Consider the following 21,199-nt stretch of genomic DNA (forward strand, 5'->3'; position numbering starts at 1 on the left):
TGTTTCAACTGTGTTCTATGTCATGGCTGTCCCTTTTGGGATACACAATTAATAATTATTAAAGCTAAGGGAAGGAGAGGAATGAGGCTTTTTAAGTCTTAAGAATAGAGTACCAAACAAGAGCGTCCCACCTGATGTCCCTTGAGATGTTTGTCTGTGTGTGGTTAATAGTATGGAACATCCGGGAGTGTTCTGGACTAAGTAAGGAGTAACTTTCCTCACTACTCCCTTCGTTACGGGCAGTGAATCTACCTCACAGATTTCCCGGACCTGTTAACATAAAGAAGTGATGAGAAATGTTATGGTAAAGAAGCTTATTAACTTAATAATCCAAGATTTCTAAAATTTGAGTGTAGACTGTTTTAATTTATGCTAATTAATGGCCTACATAGGAGCCCTTAAAAGAATACCAGTTTAAGGATGCATTGATATGAGGGATTTGAAAGTTCTACAATGGGAAAACATTTAACTCTAAATTTGAATTCTAAGCTTCATTCAACTGCTTAGAATGGAAGAACTTAATGTATCATAGTTGCTGCATCTTGAGATGTTCATATATGCCAAAATTATTTTTAATTTTTAAAGATTTTATTTATTTGAGAGGTAGAATTACAGACAGTGAGAGGGAGAGACAGAGAGGTCTTCCATCTACTTGTTCACTCTCCAAACGGCTGCAACAGCTGGAGCTGAGCCTATCTGGAGCCAAGATCCAGGAACTCCTTCCGGGTCTCCCACGCAGGTGCAGGGGCCCAAGCATTGGGCCATCTTCTGCTTTCCCAGGCTATAGTGGAGAGCTGAGTCAGGAGGGGAGCAGCCAGGACTTGAACCGGCGTCCATATGGACTGCCTGCACGAAAGCGGGGGATTAACCTAGTGTGCCACAGCACGGGAGACTTGTTCTTAACCAGTGACTTTTCTCAGAAACATTTTGGAGGTTATGAACTATGAAAAAACAGAAGCAAAACTGGTTCTCCTTGGGGAAAAAAATACACATAAATGCTCCCAAGAGATTCACACTCTGGGAAGATTCCCTGATTGGCCCTTTCTAGATCTCTGAGGTCCCTGAGACCCAGGTACAGCCCCCCTGTTCAAATTAGTTTCCATTTTAAGAGCAGTTCTTGGTGATCGACTCCTTTTAGAAATGGCATTTCAAATTTTACATTGCTAATGCTCTCTAATGAGAAGATACAAAGATTGAGGGTTTTTTGAGCTGGTAACTTTTTATTTTTAAAAAACATAAATTTTTCAGTGTTTTCAAACAGTGTGTCAGCAGTCTTTTTTTCAACATGTGTAATTTGTTTTACACAGAGGATTTTTCTCCAACTATTTTAGAAGATCAAGCTCGTGAGCATATTCGGCAAAATCTAGAGAGTTTCATAAGACAGGACTTTCCAGGTAAATACTTACTTTGTCTTTAAGAGAAGAAAGATGGCATGAACCATCCTGAATGAGTAAATGTGTAAAAGCATGTTAATTTTGAGAGTGATAGCATAATTCTGTAATGATGGTGGGAGTCCTATTCACATGTTTTGTGATTTACCTAAGACTGTCCTTGGTCTGTCAGACCCTCATTTGTCAACAGGAAAAACCTGGACCGTGTAGAGTTAGCCCAGTAGATACAACTGAATTTCCTATAGTGTTACGATTACAGTCAAAGTTCATCTCTAAAAAGTGAATTTATTTAAATAGAAAGTAGTAATCATATATTGTTAAATGTCTTGAGATGATCTACGTTTTCTTTGAAATGTTCCCTGCACTTAAGAATAAAACGATACTTGGTAATCTATCCCATATACAGCTTGTATTTACTCAAATATAAAACCTTGGGAGAGAAACTTTGGAATACGTGACTGGCTCATCAGAAAACATAATTAATTAGGGCAGTTACCAACTGGGTGTTTTTGATTCATAAGAGGGCCATTTTGATCATAAAATTAAATGTACTTAGATAATTGGTTATTACTTTTCATATATTCCTAACAGGAACTAAATTGAGCTTGTTTGGCTCCTCCAAAAATGGATTTGGATTCAAACAGAGTGACCTTGATGTCTGTATGACAATTAACGGACACGAAACTGCTGAGGTACAGTGCACACATAAAACTTGCATTTACTACAACAATGTGGTGCAGCCAATCTTGACTAAGAGTACAGCTTGGTGTTTTCCAAATTTATCAGGGCATACCATGTGCTGCGTGCCATTTGCCGCACCTCTGTCCAGAGACAGTGTGAAGTGTAGAGGTGATTGTGAAGATTGGAAAGGCTTGTAACTTTGAACCTGTGATACCATGAGGATGTCAGACATCTAGGGATCCTTCGCAGGCCAGTGTTCTTCTGCAGTGTCCATTGGCCTGGCCGCTAGGATGATGTGGATGGACACACCCACAAAAGGTTATCTATAAAGTTTTTCCTCCAGGCAGGCCATCTGGTAAATGATAAGTGCTACTAACTTTACAGTCCAGAGACCTGGATGTGAGAGAAATGTGGTCCCATTAGTATACCTAAACATATAGTCTGGTAGATAATATAAAGTCTGAGAAGTTTTGAGTACATACTCTTTTTTTTTTTTTTTTTTTTTGACAGGCAGGGTTAGACAGTGAGAGAGAGACAGAGAGAAAGGTCTTCCCTTTCGTTGGTTCACCCCCTAAATGGCCACTACGGCCGGCATGCTGCTCTGATCCGAAGCCAGGAGCCAGGTGCTTCTTCCTGCTCTCCCATGCGGGTGCAGGGCCCAAGCACATAGGCCATCCTCCACTGCACTCCCGGGCCACAGCAGAGAGCTAGACTGGAAGAGGAGCAACCGGAACAGAATCTGGCGCCCCGACCAGGACTAGAACCCAGGGTGCTGGTGCCGCAGGCAGAGGATTAGCCTAGTGAGCCGCGGTGCTGGCCAAGAGTCCATACTTTTTAATGCAGTCCAAATACTGCATGTCCAGATGACGGGTGCTGCTGTGGTTCAAGACATTTTTATCTCTTAGTTTCAGTTCTCTGCACTTTGAAGATTTGTCTGATTTGAGAAAATAGCCAAAAGTGATCTGGCCCGAATTTGGTGAATAAAGTGGATAAGCCAGATTGAGTCTACCAAATGAAAGAACCCTATTATACGTCCTTAAGGTCGATTTTCTTACAAGGCCTGTGAGCTAGTTTTGCATAGCTAAAAGTTAAATTTCAAATGTGTTCCGAGACACATTGAATGTAAAATAACCAGCCCAAGGGTGCATGTTGGTAAAGTTGGCCTAAATGTTTTTAAAATAGTCTTCATATTGTATGACTTTAATCTTGTGCATTATAATTTTGGCTGGTCCCTTGAGAAGATAACAACTGACCAGTTGCCATGGCAATTTGTCAGCTATGACTAAACATATAATGAAGATCTACTCGAATGAAGAAGATGAGACCCAGAAGCTGCCTCTTAACATGTTTTGGCAAATAGGACATTCTGACTATTCTAATTATGAAGAGGGGGAAAAAAAAAAAAAATAGAGATCCTGGCCGGCACCGCGGCTCAATAGGCCACTGGCTTCGGATCGGCGCAGCAAGCTGGCTGTAGCGGCCATTTGGGGGTGAACCAGCAGAAGGAAGACCTTTCTCTCTCTCTCTCACTGTCTAACTTTGCCTGTCAAAACAAACAAGGCCGGCGCCGCGGCTCACTAGGTTAATACTCTGCCTTGCGGCACTGGCACACCGGGTTCTAGTCCCGGTCGGGGCGCCAGATTCTGTCCCGGTTGCCCCTCTTCCAGGCCAGCTCTCTGCTGTGGCCAGGGAGTGCAGTGGAGGATGGCCCAAGTCCTTGGGCCCTGCACCCCATGGGAGACCAGGAGAAGGACCTGGCTCCTGGCTTCAGATCAGCGTGATGCGCCGACCGCAGTGCGCCGGTCGCGGCAGCCATTGGAGGGTGAACCAATGGCAAAGGAAGACCTTTCTCTCTCTCTCTCTCTCTCCCTCTCTCCCTCTCTCCCTCTCTCCCTCTCCACTCTGCCTGTCAAAAAAAAAAAAAAAAAAAATAGAGATCCCATGTTTGTGATTTTTCTGGAAGCTCTGGTCCATAGGTATCCTATCTGATTTTAACCTTTGTTGCACTTCTAAAAGCAATTAGGAAATAGAGTGTTTATTGCTTTTTGCATCTTTAGGATAGTTTTAACTCTCATACTTGACTGAAAGGGAAAAATGTAAACAGAATGAGTTTAAATTGACTGCATTATCTCTGAAGGTATAATGGAAAGTATTTGTAACCAGTGTAGCAACCTGCTTCCAGTTCTGACTCAGCTGTGTTGTCTTTGTCATAGGGGTTGGACTGTGTGAGAACTATTGAAGAATTGGCAAGAGTCCTCAGGAAACATGCAGGTACCACTGTAGGCTTGTCTGAAAAGCTTTGTCTGTCTTAGTATTTTGCAGACTTAGAATTTACTAGTGTCAGTGAAGTAGTATAGTGGCTCATATAACAATATTTACAAAATCGGTGTCTTTAAAAAATTTTAATATAGGTAAGCATGAGAAAATACTAAGGAATTGGTGATAATTTGTGTGCATATTTTGCCTAGTTTAGTTTTATTTCAAGACAAAGCATAAACCCGACGAAGAGGTTTGGAAATCGTTTTGCCTTATTGAGATAATATAGATCAAAGTGCAGTAGTTGCTGACAGTGGTGTGAAGCATAATAGCACCCTGGATCCAGATTTGGGGTTGTATTTGCAGTGTCCTACTCAGCAAACAGATGTGACCCTAGAAAAGTCACTGTACTGATCTCTTTCATCTAATTAAAGAATGGAGAAAGCAAACAGGGTAATTTCTCAAGTGTTTACCGCTGTTAAATGTGTAGTCTCTGTAAATCCTGCATGGAGCTGCAATGCTATGAACACATTCTTTTGCTGTCAGGGGCAACTATAAATTCTGTTAACAGTGAAACTGTCAGCAAACTTATGTGCTAAGAGCTGAAAATGAAAGTGAACAAGAGATGTAGTCAAGAATAGACTTCAGTTCACAGCATGGACATAGATACATACAAACATATACCTCGAGTGCCGCTTTTCTTTGTATCTTTTTTCTTTGCTTTTCTTTTTAAGATTTATTTATTTGAAAGTGTTAAAAGGACAGGCAGAGAGAGATCTTCGTCTGCTGGTTCACTCTCTAAATGGCCTCAGTGGCTGGGGTTGAGCCCTTAGACATGGTAGGAACATTTTTAATAAACTGTATAAGTCTTTCCTTTGACAGCTTTCAGATTTTAGGCAAGTAAGGTAATTTTATAGGCTTTTAACAGTGTAAGTCTTCAGTTTTCAAAGTAAGTAAAGGGCAAGTGTTTGCAGCGGTTAAGACACTGCTTGGGAAGCCTGCATCCTATATTGGAGTACTTGGCTGGAGTTTTGACTGCACCCTTGATTCCAGCTTCCTGCTAGCAAGCAGGATCCCTTCCTGCTCGTGTGGGAGACCTGGATTGAATTCTGGATTTTGGCTTCAGGCTGGCCTGGCCTCAGCTGTTGTAGAAATTTGTGGAATCAGCAGATGGAACATCTGTCTTTGTCTCTCTGCCTTTCAACTAAACCAAAAATAAATGCATACTTTTTAAAAATGAGTAACAGATGCTATGATAAGTATTAAATAACTTCTGAGGAGAGAGAGATTAGAGGGAAAAGTTGCATAGGGGAGGTTTGTGGCAAAGATGGACTTCCCATGAACACAGGTGGTGGAAAGTGCAATTTGGAGAGGATGGTGAAAGACATCACTTAAGAGGATGCATGGATGTGAGCATAAGATATACTGTGTTATATAGTATATTTTGAAGCACAACGGGAGATTGTTAAATTTGGAGAAGAGTTTCCAATGGGAAATATTGGAGATAAGGCACAGTTTCCAGATGTTTGGGAGCCATTGAGGGACAGGAAGGGTGGGACCTAATCGAAGTGAGACAGTATCTTTTTAGGCGGCTGGTAAGCCTGTCTTAGAGAAGGTATAGTCTTGGCAACAGGGCAGGCACTTCAGTGGTGTAAGGATGAAGGCATGAATGATTCTAAAGGGAAAATTTCCTTGATTTGGTCCCTACAAATAGGAAATAAAGAATAAGGTTGATGTCTGGGATTGTTGGCGGAGAACACCTGTATGAATATGTTCAGCTTGCCGTGATGTAGAACCTCCAATAGTTAACAGACAGCAAGCAAGCAGAAATATGAGGGATGGACATTTAACTTAGTAGTTAAGATACCAGTTAAGATACCCACATTCCCTGGCTGGTCTTGTGGCGTAGTGGGTTAAGGTGCTGCCTGCAAAGGTAACATCCCATTTGGGTGTGAGTTCAAGTTCTGGCTGTTCCACTTCCTATCCAGCTCCCTGCTAATGTACCTGGGAAGGCACTGGAAGATGTCCCAAGTGCTTGGGCCCCTGCCACCCATGTGGGAGACCTGGATGGAGTTCCAGGCTCCTGGCTTTGGCATGGCCCAGCCCTGGCCCTTGTGGCCATTTGAGGAGTGAACCAGTAGATAGAAGACCTCTCTCTGTCTCATCCTCTCTCTCTCTGAACTCTGCCTTTCAAGTAAATAAATAATCTTTTTAAAAAGATGCCCACATCCCCTGTTAGAGTGCTTGGAGTCACTACCCTGCTCTGTCTCTGCCTTCCTGCTAATGCACATCTGGGAGACAGGGTGATGGGTGTAGTGATTGGGTTTCCTGGACTGAGGCTCCTACTCTGCTTCAGCTGGGACCCAGCCATCAGGGACATTTGAGAATTGAACCAGTGGATGGGGGTATGTGTTCACTGTCCTTTCTCTCTCCCTCTCTCCCTCCCTCTCTCTGCCTGTCAAAAAAAAAAAAAAAAATACTGGAAATACAGGATAAGTCAAGATTGAAGATGAAAATAAAATAATGTTTGTGCTGGGTATATTGAAAAGAGATTGAGAAACAGAGGAAATGACAAAGAATAAAATAATTACAAGGGATCATTTGAGAGAAATTGAAGACTAAACTCTAATTTAATGGGTAGAAATTAAGGCGACTGGAAAAGGGAGCCTTTGAAATGGTAAATAAGAAGCAGGATGATGTGCTTTGAGTCAAGCCTGGAGGACAGCTTGCAAGTGTGATAATGGTCAGTAATGTAAAATTCAGAGAGGGAGGGAGAGGAAAGAAACCTAAAATTTGAGCAGCTGCAGACTCTGGTATCCTGGAGGAGACCTGCCAATCTTTCATGGCTATGGAGGGATGGCAGCATAGCACTTTCTGTTTTTAAATCCTGGTTCCCCACTTGCTGGCTGTGTGACACCAGGAAACCAGTCTCATCCTATACATTCAGTAGCTCATCTATAATGTGAGAATAGCAGTACTAGCAGTTACAGTTGAGAAAAGTAATGCAGTTAGATGTTACTTAAAGAAAATATGAGAAATATGTCATTGGGTAATTTCATTGGGTAATGTTTGTTGTTGTTAAGATTTATTTATTTATTTATTTGAAAGGCACAGTTAGAGAGGGAGAGTCAGAGAGAGATCTTTCAACTACTGGTTCACTCCCAAAATGGCCACAATGGCGGGGGCTGGGCCAGTCCAAAGCCAGGAGCCAGGAGCTTCTTCTGGGTCTCCTAGATGATACAGAGCACTCTCTCAATGTGGCCTCCTTGATGCAGTCAACATACACATTGGGTGGGGAGTAGGGACAGTCCGACATGGAGGTGCACTGGAGAAAGCTGTTGCTTGAGACACCAGCATCCTGTTTGAGTCCCTGCTAATGTGCCTAGCGAGATGGCAGATAATAGGCCAAGTACTTTGGTCCCTACCATCAATGTGGGAGATCCAGGCAGAGTTCTTGGTTCCTGGCTTTTTGCCTGGCCCAGACCTAGCTGTTGTGGGTATTTGGAGAGTGAATAAACAGATGGAAAATCTGAAAATCTCTCTCTGTCTCTCTCTCTCTCTCTGCCTTTCAGATCGATAGATTGATAAGTACACAAGAGGTATATGACTGCTGCCAGTGTATTGCAAAATGATTGTTTTACTAGGTATCCTGTAAAATAACAATAAAAAGGATAGTAAGTACATAAACAAGTGACATGGCTACTTATCACATACAGTATTACGTGCTGTTGATAATTGAATGCACTCTGCTATTGCATGACTATCAGCACAGTAGGTCTGTTTACACAAACACGAGAGTAAAGCATTGAACCACAATGGTCACTAGGCAATAGGGATTTTACAACTCCCTTGTAATCCTAGGTGACCGCTGTTGCCTATGTGGTCCAAGGTTGACTGAAACATGGTTATGACTGTACATGCTAGTATATACAAGTGCTCACTGAACATGAACTTCCTTACCTGTGCTCCCCATCAGTATAAGTTAGAATTCATCTATCTCTCATACAGACCTTTCTTCCTGAGAGTATCCCTGTCGTCTGTCCTTTTCCCACTGAGTTCTGTGATATCAGCCCTGTAGATATCATCACACAACTCTATCCAAGGAAGTTCAGATTCCAACATTCCAGAATGAAGTCCTCCTCCTATGTACTGCCTCCCTTCTGCTCCAACCACCACCACTCCCTGCCTTTCCTTGGGAGTCCTCCTCCTTGGCCGTTGACATTGACCATCCTTGGAATCACCAAAATGGGTGAAGTGATCCCTAGCCTGGCCTAGACTGGATTCAGTAGAAATTTAGAGATCACCTTCTCTAAATCTGAATCCCAGCTCCATGGTTTACCAGCTGTATATGCCTATGTTAGGTTCTCCTGGTCTCTGCTTCCACATCTGAAAGGTGTTAAGTCTTAAGAGATAATATTTGTCAAGGGCTCTTCACATACCCCGTTACACAATGCCAAGGTCATCGTTTAAATAAATGTGGAAGTGATTCCTCCCAACTTAAAACCAGTTCATTGGTTTCTTTTTTTTTTTTTTTTTTTTTTTTTTTTTTTTTTAAGATTTATTTTATTTATTTGAAAGAGTTACAGAGAGAGGTAGAGACAGAGAGAGAGGTCTTCCATCCACTGGTTCACTCCGCAGATGGCTGCAACGGCCAGAGCTGAACCGATGCAAAGCCAGGAGCTTCTCCCAGGTCTCCCATGTGGGTGCAGGGGCCCAAGCACTTGGGCCATCTACTGCTTTCCGAGGCCATAGCAGAGAGCTGGATTGGAAGTGGAGCACCTGAGGGGCTGGCGCTATGGCCTGTGGTGCTGGCACCCCATATGGTTGCCGGTTCTAGTCTCTCCTGCTCCAATTCCAATCCATCTCTCTGCTATGGCCTGGGAAAGCAGTAGAAGATGGCCCAAGTGCTTGGGCCCCTGCACCAGCATGGGAGACCGGGAAGAAGCTCCTGGCTCATGGCTTCGGATCGGCGCATCTCCAGCCATTGCAGCCATTTGGGGAGTGAACCAACAGAAGAAAGATCTCTTTCTTTGTCTCTTCTCACTGTCTGTAATTCTACCTCCCAAATAAATAAATAAAATCTTTTTTAAAAAAAGAAGAGGAGGACCGGCGCCGTGGCTCAATAGGCTAATCCTCCGCTTTGCGGCACCGGTACACCGGGTTCTAGTCCCGGTTGGGGCGCTGGATTCTGTCCCGGTTGCCCCTCTTCCAGGCCAGCTCTCTGCTGTGGCCAGGGAGTGCAGTGGAGGATGGCCCAAGTGCTTGGGCCCTGCACCCCATGGGAGACCAGGAGAAGTACCTGAATCCTGCCATTGGATCAGCGCAGTGTGCCGGCCGCAGTACGCCGGCCGCGGCGGCCATTGGAGGGTGAACCAACAGCAAAAGGAAGACCTTTCTCTCTGTCTCTCTCTCTCACTGTCCACTCTGCCTGTCAAAAAAAAAAAAAAGAAAAAAAAAAAGAGGAGCAGCTGGAACTAGAACCAGCGCCCATATGGGATGCCGGCACTTCAGGCTAGGGCTGCACCACAGCACCAGCCCCCTCATTGGCTTCTGTTTGCCTCTTCAAATGATTGTTAGCAGGATATATAGGTTCTCCATTTGGATTCTTCCTAGTTTGTCTTCCCATCTCCTGTAATTCATCAGGTCCCCTCTACAGCCTTCACAATTTCGCGGGAGTTCCCTAAACATGCTAGTCTGTTTCAGGCATCCGTCCTCTTGTGTGTGGTTTTCCTTGCCTGGTAAATCCCCTCAACATAAACTGTCTTTGCCTGTTGCTCTTTTTCAAAGCCTAGCTCAAGCAGTTTCCCCCATCCTATTGAAGCTGATTCTTTCTGTTACGTTTACAACTTGTAGACCCGTGGTGAGTGGCTTTTGAGGATGCCGATGATGCCTCCAAGGTTTTCTGTAGAGGAGGTAACAGTCACGTGGTGTAGTCCAGACTCTGGTAGTCATTCAGTGTTGGTGTTTATCAGCTTGACAGCCCTGAATGCACACAAGCTATCCAGTGAGAGCATTTGCTGCTGGTTTTATCCTTTCAGTTAAAATATCAGTGTATTTAGCAAGTGTCAACCTTGCTAGGTGTTTGTTAATAACAGGAATTCCTGGCTAGTTTTAGTGATTGCAGTGAAATAAGCCAAAGTTGGGCTCTGTCATTTTATACTGGAACATTAAGATTGGAGCCATCAGTCCCCAGCTGCTGTAGTTAATGATACTATCTTATTTCCCAACCTAGGTCTGAGAAACATCTTGCCTATTACAACGGCAAAGGTGCCAATCGTGAAGTTCTTCCATTTGAGAAGTGGCCTAGAAGTGGATATCAGTTTGTATAACACATTGGTAAGATGATTTTCTGGTTTGCTATAAGGTTTTATGGGACCCCTCGATCCCCTAAGTCCAGTCAGTTGAAATAATGCCATGGGAGGGTGGGGGAATCTTACATCTACTTGAAAGGAAGTGATTGTTTAATACCCGTATTTTCTATATGCATAGGGGAAGTCATGAGGTCAGTTGTAAAGTAAAACTCTTCAGTATCGTCTAGTAAATTACTGAAGCTTCAGTGGAAGATATCTTGTGCCTAACGTGAATCAGAATATTCCAGCTTCAAAACTTGTCACATAATTGATAGCCTTATAGTGTAATTTCCCTTTTAACAGGCCCTTCATAACACAAGGCTTTTGTCTGCTTATTCAGCCATTGACCCCAGAGTGAAATACTTGTGCTACACCATGAAAGTATTTACAAAGGTGAGTGAGCATGCTTACTGCTGTGATGTATCAGGAAGTTTCATTATGTCTTCAAGCCTTGTTGCAAGCATGTGCCTTTAATTTTCAATGGACATTTCCATGCCATATGTGTCCTGCAACTGTTTGGGAAGGCATCCAACCGCATATTTTGTTGTCTTGAATTTTACATGATAATCTGACCTTGTTTGTGGCTAACAGCCTACTAGTTTTCTGAGTTTTATTTGGTTTCATTGGTATATCTTAGCCTTTTACAGTACTCCTCAGCATAAGCACCTTAGCTTTAGTGGTAACAGAATGGCTGCACATTCAGCAGAAAGCACTGATGGTGTTCGCTGTTCTTCGTTTTCCTGCCCTCTAGATGTGTGACATTGGTGACGCGTCCAGAGGCAGCTTATCGTCATATGCATACACTCTCATGGTGCTATATTTTCTCCAGCAGAGGAATCCACCAGTCATCCCTGTCCTCCAAGAGGTATTACTAAAAGAAATTATATTTCTCATCTGGAAGGCTGGGAAATCTCTGACCCCTCTTCCTTCTCTAAGATCCTGTGATTCTATATTTAAATTTTTAACTATTTTCCTGGAAGTCTTTGTATCAATGTATTAAGTTTATGATCCTTACTAACATTTTAAAAATTAATTTCAGATATACAAAGGTGAAAAGAAACCTGAAATATTTGTTGATGGATGGAATATATATTTTTTTGATCAGATTGATGAACTGGTACGTATTTTAAGAGTAAAGATTTTGCAACATCCTTTACTAAAAGCTATACTATACTGTTGTGTAGATGGCTAACAACTATATTAGTGTTTGTTATATTATAAATATAGACATGCTGTTAGGAAACTAGCATTTACAGATGTTTCCTTTGAAGTAAAAACATTATTACTGAGCCTGGTGAGTTTCTAGGGACTCTATCCAGTACTTTCTTAATGCCTGTTAGAGACCTTTATTCTATGTGAATGGACTATTGGCTCTCTGGTTTTCATACTGAAAGTTGGGAAAGACTTTCATAGAATTGTAGAGACTAAGTACTATAGGCATCACCAAGGATCTTAGAGTTTATTTCCAGTTTCCCCACTGACAGGGTCTGATGTTTGATGTTGCAAACAGCTATCCCTATCTCCAGGTTATAAGAGATTAATAAATTCTTACAAATAATTTTTGTTTGTGAAAGAAAATTTTTTATATTTTCGTATATCTATCTCTAGCTAATTAGAAGTTAAGTGTGAATTTATTCCCTGAGATACAAATGAGTAGTTTAACTTTATACAGAGCATGCTATTCCTTGTTCTCTTCTATTTCTAGCCTGCCTATTGGCCAGAATATGGAAAGAATACAGAATCTGTTGGGCAATTATGGTTGGGACTTCTTCGTTTCTACACAGAAGAATTTGATTTTAAAGAGCATGTTATTAGCATCAGGAGAAAAAGTCTGCTTACAACTTTTAAGAAGCAGTGGACCTCGAAATACATTGTTATTGAAGGTACAATTAAAATCAAATATTTAACAATTAAACTTAAACTGTGAGGACATCATTCTTCCTCTTTACAGAGTTGTTCTTGGATAGCCACCAGTTGCTTTGAGGCTACACGGTGTGGTAGTCCCATTGTTGTCTATATCAGGCCTACATCTCTGTTTCCAACCTGAACACTGATTTCTCAGTGAGTGATCCTTCACACGTGGGGCATCTCAGAAGCCCAAAAGTCTGCTCACCTCAACAGTTTTACTACTGTTGCACTTGTACTGGGATATACAGTAGCAATAAAATTAAGGCAGCTTCAACATAGAAGGGCTTTTTTCTTTTCTTAGGATTTATTTATTAATTCAGAGTCAGAGTTAGAGAGATCTTCCAAACACTGGTTCACTCCCCAAGTGGCCACAACTCTCAGGGCTGAGCCAGGCCAAGGCCTGAAACTAGGAACTTCTTCCAGGTCTCCTGTGTGGGTGGCAGGGGCCCAAGCACCTAGGTCATCTTCCAGTGCTTTTCCCAGGCCATGAACAGGGAGCTGGAAGGGCTGGTGCTATGGCATAGCAGGTAAAGCCACTGCCTGCAGTGCCAACATCCCATAAGGGCTCTGGTATGAGTCCTGGCTATTCCACATCTGATCCAGCTCTCTGGTGTGGCCTGGGAATGCAGCGGAGGATAGCCCAAGCCCTTGGGCCCTTGCACCCATGTTGGAGACCCGGAAGAAGCTCCGGCTCCTGGCTTTGGATAGGCCCAGCTTCGGCTGTTGGAGCCATATAGGAAGTGAACCCCTGGATGGGAGACTTGCATGCTTGCTCGCTGTCTCTCTGTGCTTCTGCCTCTCTGTAACTCTGCTTTTCAAATAAATAATTAAATCTTTAAAAAAGAAAACAACAACAACAACAACAAAAACCAGGGAGCTGGATTGGAAGGGGAGCAGCCACTACACAAACCAGCACCCATATGGGATGCTGGCATCACAGGCAGCGGGTTAACCCACTGTGCCACAACACCCATTCCATAGTAGGACTTTAAGTTTTCTTTATTTTTTTTTTTAAAGATTTATTTTTATTTATTTAAAAGACAGAGTTACAGAGAGAGATAGAGACAGAGAGAAAGGTCTTCCCTCTGCTCCCCAGATGGCCGCAATGGCTGGAGCTGTGCTGATCCAAAGCCAGGAGCCAGGAGCTTCTTCCGGTTTTCCCACATGGGTGCAGGGGCCCAAGGACTTGGGCCATCTTCTACTGCTTTCCCAGGCCGTAGCAGAGAGCTGGATCAGAAGAGGAGTAGCCGGGACTAGAACCAGCACCCACATGGGATGCTGGCACCACAACACCAGCCCCAGAACTTTAAATTTTCTAATCAAGAGTTGAGAAGTCGGGACCGGCACTGTGGCGTAACAGGTTAAGCTGCTGCCTGCAGCACTGACATGCCATCTGGGCACCAGTTTGAGTCCTGGCCGCTCCGCTACCCATCCAGCTCCCTGTTAATATGCCTGGGAAAGCAGCAGAGGGTGGTCCAAGTGCTTGGGACCCTGCCCCCATGAGGGAGACCCGAAAGAAGCCCCTTACTCCTGGCTTGGCCCTGTCTTGGTTCCAGCCATTGCAGTTAGGTGGGGAGTGAAGTTGGCAGATGGAAGGTCTCTTCGTCTCTTCATCTCTCCTTCTCTAACTCTGCCTTTCAAATTAAAAAAAAAAAAAAAAAAAAAGTTGAAAAGTGCCACCAAGAGTGAATTTTCTTCTCTTCAAAGATTTTATTTATTTATTTTGAAAGACTTAGAGCGAGAGAGAGATCTTCTATCCTCTGGTTCACTGCCCACATGGCCACAATGGCTAGGGCTGAGCAAGGCCAGAGCCAGGAGCCAGGAGCTTCATCTGGGTCTCCCATGTGGGTGGCAGCATCCCAAATATGTGGGCCATATTCCAGTGCTTTTCCCAGGTGCATTAGTAGGGAGCTGTATTCCAAGTGGAACAACCAGCATACAGACGTGGCAGTTTTACTCACTACATAACACCAGGCCCCAAGAGTGAATTTTCAGTGGTTTTATTTCTGTTAATGCTGGTGTTTACCTATAAGTAATTGCATTCAAGTTTTCATATTTATTATGACCATGCAAAATGCTTTTCTTCCAAGAAATGCAAGGATTCACTGGAATCATTGATAATTTTTTATTTGCGATTTATGGAATTTTAAAAGGAAAATAGAATTTAAATGCTTAAGTTGAGAAATGGCTTCATAATTTTTCAATTATTATTATGGGGTGTTTTTTCATTTTTTTTTTTAATATAATCCTATCACCTAAATAATATGTTACCCTTAAGTTAGGCTTTTATCAGTACTTCTATCTGTTGGCAGTATTAAAATGAGAACATTTGTAAAGTGAATTTCAGATCACAGTAGGTTATAGATCTATTTTTAAGTTTTTAGGATCTATTATGTCAAACTTTAGTTTCTTTATCACAGTGGATTCTTATGATTGAACAATTACTGAAGTATAGCTCTCAGGTGGATGTTTGGTTCAGCAGCTGAGATGCCACAGGATATCCATGTCCCATATCAGCTTCCAGGTGTAAGTCCCAGCTGTGTCCTCCCTTCCAGCTTCCTGCTAGTGCATGCCAGAGAGCAGCCAGTCACGGCTCAAGCAGTTGAGTTCTCGCTACCCATATGGGAGACATGGATTGGGTTCTTAGGTCCTGGCGTTAGCCTGACACAGCCCTGGCTGGTATGGGCATTTGTGGAGGGGGCCAGCAAGTGGGAGATGTCCCTCTCTCTGTATCTCATTTTCTGTCTTTCAAATAAGTAACTTATAAAAAAAAAACATAACTGAAAAAGTAGAAGGGTACGGCTTTCCACTTCTTTAGTCCTTGTTGTCTCCATTTTCTCAATGAGAGGATCCCCCAAAAAAGGTCATCTCTTTTTTTTTTTTTTCCAAACATTTATTATTTATTAGAAAGGCAGAGTTACAAAAAAAGAGGGAGAGACAGGGATCTTTCATCCTTGGTTCACTCCTTAAATGGCAGCCATGGGACTGGACCAGGCCAAAGCCAGGAGCCAGGAAATTCATCTGGGTCTCCCATGTAGATGCAGGGGCCCGAGTACTTGGGCCATCTTCTACTGCTTTCTCAGGCACATAAGCGGGGAGCTGGATTGGAAGTGGAGCAACCTGGACTTGAACTCATATTGGACACTAACATTGACAGGCAGCAGCTTAACCTGCTGCACCACCAATGCCAGGCCCTTAATTTTGTTTTTCTTTGACTTCATGAATGTTGTTTTTGGTTTTTGAAGAAACTAGTTAAATATCTACATATGGTATCTAAGTTATGAATTGTGTATTTATTAAATTACCTATAAAGTAGTATTGGAATTGAAAAATAGTGCTTTTACACCATTTATTTTATGAAAGTTTATTCACACATCATACACACCTTCAGAATCAGTACCTTTTCCATCATTCCCACCACATTCTGGGTCGTCTGACAAATGAAGTCGTTTGTATCAGTCTTCTAGGACATTTGAGATGCACACAGCTAAGATTATGTGGAAGTTTATACGCAGCTTTTACTGGAAATGGTATCCTGAGATTCAGTTGGTATGCCACTGGAACCAAATATGTGTGTGTGTGTCTTTTATAAGTATGTTTTGTAAAAACTGAGGATTACTCTCTGAAGTGATTTTTTTTTTTTTTAATTTATTTGGGAACTGGCACTATGGCTTAGTAGGTTAAGCCTCTGCCTGCAGGGCTGGCATCATATATGGACGTCGGTTCGAGTCCTGACTGCTCCATTTCCAATCCAGCACCCTGCTAATGTCCTGGGAATGCAGTGGAAGATAGTCCAAGTCCTTGAGCCCCTGTACCCATGTGTGAGACCTTGAAGAAGCTCCTGGCTTGTGGCATCGGATCAACCCATCTCCAGCCATTTCGGCCATTTGAGGATTAAACCAGGCAATGGAAGACCTCCCTCTGTCTCTCTTTCTCTCTGTCTGTAGCTCTGCCTCTCAGATAAACAAACAAGCAAAAAAAAAAAAAAAAAAAAGATTTAGTTATTTGAAATGCAGAGTTACAGAGAGAGAGATCATCTATCCACTGGTTCATTCCTCAAATAGCGGCAATGGCCAGAGCTGGGCCAGGCTGAAGCAAGGAGCCAGGAGCTTCTTCCAGGTCTCCCACATGGGTGGCAGAGGCCCCAAGCACTTGGGCCATTTCTACTGTTTTACCAGGAGCATTAGCTGGGAGCTGGGTAATATATGGGATGCCGACATTGCTGGCAGTGGCTTTATCCACTCCACTACAATGCCAGCCCTGAAAGTAAGCGTTAAGAGGCTTATTGGTTAGAAGCAACATTAAGTGCTAAAATGTTTTAAATATATTTGTGACTTTTATATGCATCCAAAGCTAGTATCTTATATAATTATATATCAGGCTAATGTGTCTTCTCCAAATGGTCTTTTGTTCAAAATTAGGCAAACTGTCAAATATAAAGACTTTTATAAAAATAAAGTAATACTTTGGTTAACACTTTTGGAAGTAACCTTGTCTTACAGTTGAGAGTATATATTATTTAGCCACATTATAAATATTAAGGTCCTTGAAAAGCCAGCCATTTAATGCTTTTATTAATGATGAGCCAAGTATTTGATACTTTCTTGTTATATGGACCTCATTTACTGGATGTAAGTGACATTGCATTTTCTATTTGATAATCTTATTCTTTATTTTCTTTACCTAGATCCATTTGATTTGAATCATAATCTTGGAGCTGGCTTATCAAGAAAAAGTAAGTTACTTTGCAAATTTTAGTACAGTTTCTTTTTTTTTTTTCTTTTAATTCATCTAATCAGGTTCTTAACTGTTTTCTTCTTAGTGACAAATTTTATAATGAAAGCATTTATCAATGGGAGAAGAGTGTTTGGCAGTCCAGTCAAAGGATTTCCTAAGGACTACCCCTCAAAAATGGTGAGTCTGTTGGAAATGCCAAAAAACTGTTAATACACCTAATGTGTGCACATTACCTCAGTGAAAATGTGACTACTCTGAAGTCCGAGCCTGGCCAAGAATCCTAACAATACAGATTCCTAAAGACCTGTCTGTAACATCCCCCGGTTAGAAGCTATTGATCAGGAGACTAGGAGGACACAGTAAAAAATGGCATTTGGGTAGAGAAATCAATAACATTGTTGTTGCTGCTGCTGGTTTTCTTTGTTAACACATACCACCACTGGAACAGCTTTGAAAGTGAAGGAAGGCCAGTGCTGTGGTGCATCGGGTTGAGCCATCACTTGTAACACTGGCATGCTATATCAGAGTGCCAGTTCCGGACCCTGCTGCTCTGCCTACAGTCCAGCTCCCTGCTAATGCACCTGGGAAAGTCCAGATGATGGCTCAGGTACTAGGGCCCCTGCACCCATCTGAGACACCTGGAAGAAGCTCCTGGCTTTGACTTGGCACAGCCCTGGCTCTTGCAACCATATTAGGAGAGTGAACCAGCAGATGGAAGATTTCTCTGTCTCTCTGATTCTCTCTTTTCTCTGTCTGTGTTACTCAAATAAGCAAATCTCTTTTAAGATTTATTTTTTATTTATTTGAAAGGCAGAGTTGCACACAGAGAGGGAGACAGAGAGAGATGTCTTCCATCACTGGTTCACTCCCCAAATGGCTGCAACAGCTGGGGCTGGGCCAAGCTGAAGCCAGGAGCCAGGAGCTTTTGGTCTCCCACGTGGGTGCAGAGGCCCAAGCACTTGGGCCATCTTCCGCTGCTTTTCCAGGTGCATTAGCAGCCAGCTGGATTAGAAATGAAGGAGCCAGGACTTCAACTGGCACCTGTGTGGGCTGCCAGCACTGCAGGCAGCAGCTTAAACCCTATGCCACAGCACCAGCCCCTAAATCAATCTTTTTTTTTTTTTTTTTTTTGACAGGCAGAGTGGACAGTGAGAGAGAGAGACAGAGAGAAAGGTCTTCCTTTGCCGTTAGTTCACCCTCCAATGGCCACCGTGGCCGGTGCACTGCAGCCGGCGCACTGCGCTGATCCAATGGCAGGAGCCAGGTATTTATCCTGGTCTCCCATGGGGTGCAGGGCCCAAGCACTTGGGCCATCCTCCACTGCACTCCCTGGCCACAGCAGAGAGCTGGCCTGGAAGAGGGGCAACCGGGACAGAATCCAGCGCCCCGACCGGGACTAGAACCTGGTGTGCTGGCGCCGCAAGGCGGAGGATTAGCCTAGCGAGCCGCGGCGCCAGCTAAATCAATCATTTTTAAAAAGGATATTTCAGTGCAAGGACAATGGCCAGTACTTGATAATTTTGCTAACAATAAAGTCATTTTTCTCCTGCATTAATTTTCTTGATAAAGACTTCTTTTTAATAAATCGTTGGACACAGTGTGTGATGCGCCGATCTGTGCATGCAACAAGAAATGATTAAATCAGGTCAATGGCATATGTCGCTTTTTTTTTTTTTTTTTTTTTTTAAGATTTATTTTATTTGCTTGAAAGAATTACAGAGAGAGTTAGAGAAAGAGACAGGTCTTCCATCCGCTGGTTCAATCCCCAGATGGCCACAATGGCCGGAGTTGCTCCAATCCAAAGCCAGGAGCCAGGAGCGTCTTCCAGGTCTCCCATGTGGGTGCAGGAGCCCAAGGACTTGGACCATCTTTTACTGCTATCTCAGGCCATAGCAGAGAGCTGGATCAGAGAAGGAGCAGCCAGGACTTGAACCAGTGCCCATGTGTGATGCTGGCGCTTCAGGCCAGGGCTTTAACCCACTGCGTCACAGCACCGGCTCCTTGCTTAATTTCTTGTGACAAGACATTTGAGATTTACTCTCTTATTTTTAAGTGTACATTATTGCTGCTGTGCAGTAGATCTCAAGTTTATTTTTCCTGATTGAAGTTTTGTACTCTGGAACTCCTCATACCCTTCCTTCCCCCAGTACAGACTTTAAGTGAACTCTAGTGTACACCTCAATAGGCACATTACGCATCTAATTGCACCTTGTAAATCTAGCTGGATATTACTATGTACGTCTTCCACACTCGTGCTTCTGAAATGGGCTCAGTCACTGGGGATTTTGGTAGGCCACAAATGCTAATGGGTCTGGAATGGGCCCCGTTATTTGCATTTACAAGGCCCCAGCTCATGCCAGTGCTGCTGGTCCCCACCTTAATTTTTGTAGCCAAGGGGCTAAGAGTTCGGACCCTTGTCTGTGCCTCTGCTGTTTTTTTCCTTCAGAAACCATGGCAAAGCAGCAACCTGTGGGGTTTTTTTCTTCTCCTCAGTGTACTCTGTGTAATGTAGATCGCATTCTTCCCTTTATTAGGGTTTAGCCTTTCCATTTCATGAGGCCCTTGACCAAGCCTCAGCTCAGCTCCCTTCCGGGTCCTGGGGAAGCTGGCTCGTAGGGATGGGAAATGCGCCTGCTTAGATGTGTGCATAAACCTGCAGGGTTAAGGTGAAACAGGACTTGGCATGACTAAGAAGAATAAACAAAAACGGGTTCAGATAAGTTACATCTGAGTTACATCTGCTGGTTGCAGAGTTTGTTTGGAATTAAGCAGTATCTATGATGTCTGTTAAGACACATCAGTGGTTGAGATGTAACCTCTCTGTTCAACATCTCCTTAGTCTTTGTGTTTAGATCTCATTAACAATTTGGGCTTTCACATGTATTGTCTTCTAGGAGTATTTTTTTGATCCAGATGTACTAACTGAAGGTGAACTGGCCCCAAACGATAGATGTTGCCGGATTTGTGGGAAAATCGGGCACTTCATGAAGGACTGTCCTATGAGGAGAAAGTAAGTAAATGTTCAAAAGGAGCACGTTCATTGTCCCACTTTTGGGTTGTGTTGTTAGTTTGACTTTGCTTTTTGTTTTGTTTCTTTGAGAGACAGACAGACAGCTTCTATATGCTGCTGATTTAGTCCCCAAATGCCTGCAACAGCCAGGGTTGGGCCAGGCCCCAGTCAGGAGGGGGGATCCAGGAACCCAATCCAGGTCTCCTGTCTGGACAACAGGGATCCTGCTACTTGGATTATCATCTGCTGAGTCACATTCTGAGCATGGGGTTGGCAGCAGGTGGAGCCAGGGTTTGGACCTATGCATTCCAGTAGGGGTGCAGGAGCCTTCATTACTAGGCAAAGTGCCTGCCACTTTCCCAGGGTGTTTTTGTTTTGTTTTTCAGATTTATTTATTTTAAAATCAGAATTACAAAGAGAGAGGGAGCAACAGAGAGAGCTTACATCCACTGGTTCATTCCCCAGATGGCCACAATAGCCAGGGCTAGTCCAGGCTGAAACCAGTAACTTCGTCCAGGTTTCCCACATGGGCAACCTGGGCCCAAGCACTGGGCCATCTCTGGCTGCTTTTCCCAGCCCATTAGCAGAGAGCTGGATCCACAGAGGAGCAGCCAGGACTTGAACCATCACCCATCTGGGATGCTGGCATCACAGGCGTTGGCTTTACTGACTACGCCACAGCTCTAGTCCCCCCAGTTTTTAAATCAGGTTCTATTATAGCAGAAATCCAGCATTTTCGGATACATTTAAGATTCTTTTTTTAAATGTGTGAATTAAAACATCAGTGTAGCCGGCGCCGCGGCTCACTAGGCTAATCCTCTGCCTTGCGACACCGGCTGGAACTGTGCTGATCTGAAGCCAGGAGC

General features: G+C 43.3%; 1 protein-coding gene across 11 annotated transcripts in view; it reads left to right on the top strand.

Annotated features, from left to right (window-relative positions):
- The window catches only part of TUT7 (terminal uridylyl transferase 7), a 70,755-nt gene that overhangs the window by 33,535 nt on the left and 16,021 nt on the right, over positions 1-21,199 (top strand). For all 11 annotated transcript variants that reach the window (XM_089335923.1, XM_089335933.1, XM_089335927.1 and 8 more), the window contains 11 exons: positions 1,308-1,394; positions 1,983-2,083; positions 4,286-4,343; positions 10,561-10,664; positions 10,982-11,071; positions 11,430-11,543; positions 11,718-11,795; positions 12,384-12,561; positions 17,274-17,321; positions 17,409-17,500; positions 20,218-20,333. In XM_089335923.1, the coding sequence (XP_089192049.1) occupies positions 1,308-1,394; positions 1,983-2,083; positions 4,286-4,343; positions 10,561-10,664; positions 10,982-11,071; positions 11,430-11,543; positions 11,718-11,795; positions 12,384-12,561; positions 17,274-17,321; positions 17,409-17,500; positions 20,218-20,333 (1,066 nt within the window). The remainder of the gene's footprint in view (positions 1-1,307; positions 1,395-1,982; positions 2,084-4,285; positions 4,344-10,560; positions 10,665-10,981; positions 11,072-11,429; positions 11,544-11,717; positions 11,796-12,383; positions 12,562-17,273; positions 17,322-17,408; positions 17,501-20,217; positions 20,334-21,199) is intronic.

This window comes from Oryctolagus cuniculus, chromosome 1, assembly GCF_051225735.1.
Source record: "Oryctolagus cuniculus isolate XC-2025 breed Fujian yellow rabbit chromosome 1, ASM5122573v1, whole genome shotgun sequence".
NCBI lineage: Eukaryota > Metazoa > Chordata > Mammalia > Lagomorpha > Leporidae > Oryctolagus > Oryctolagus cuniculus.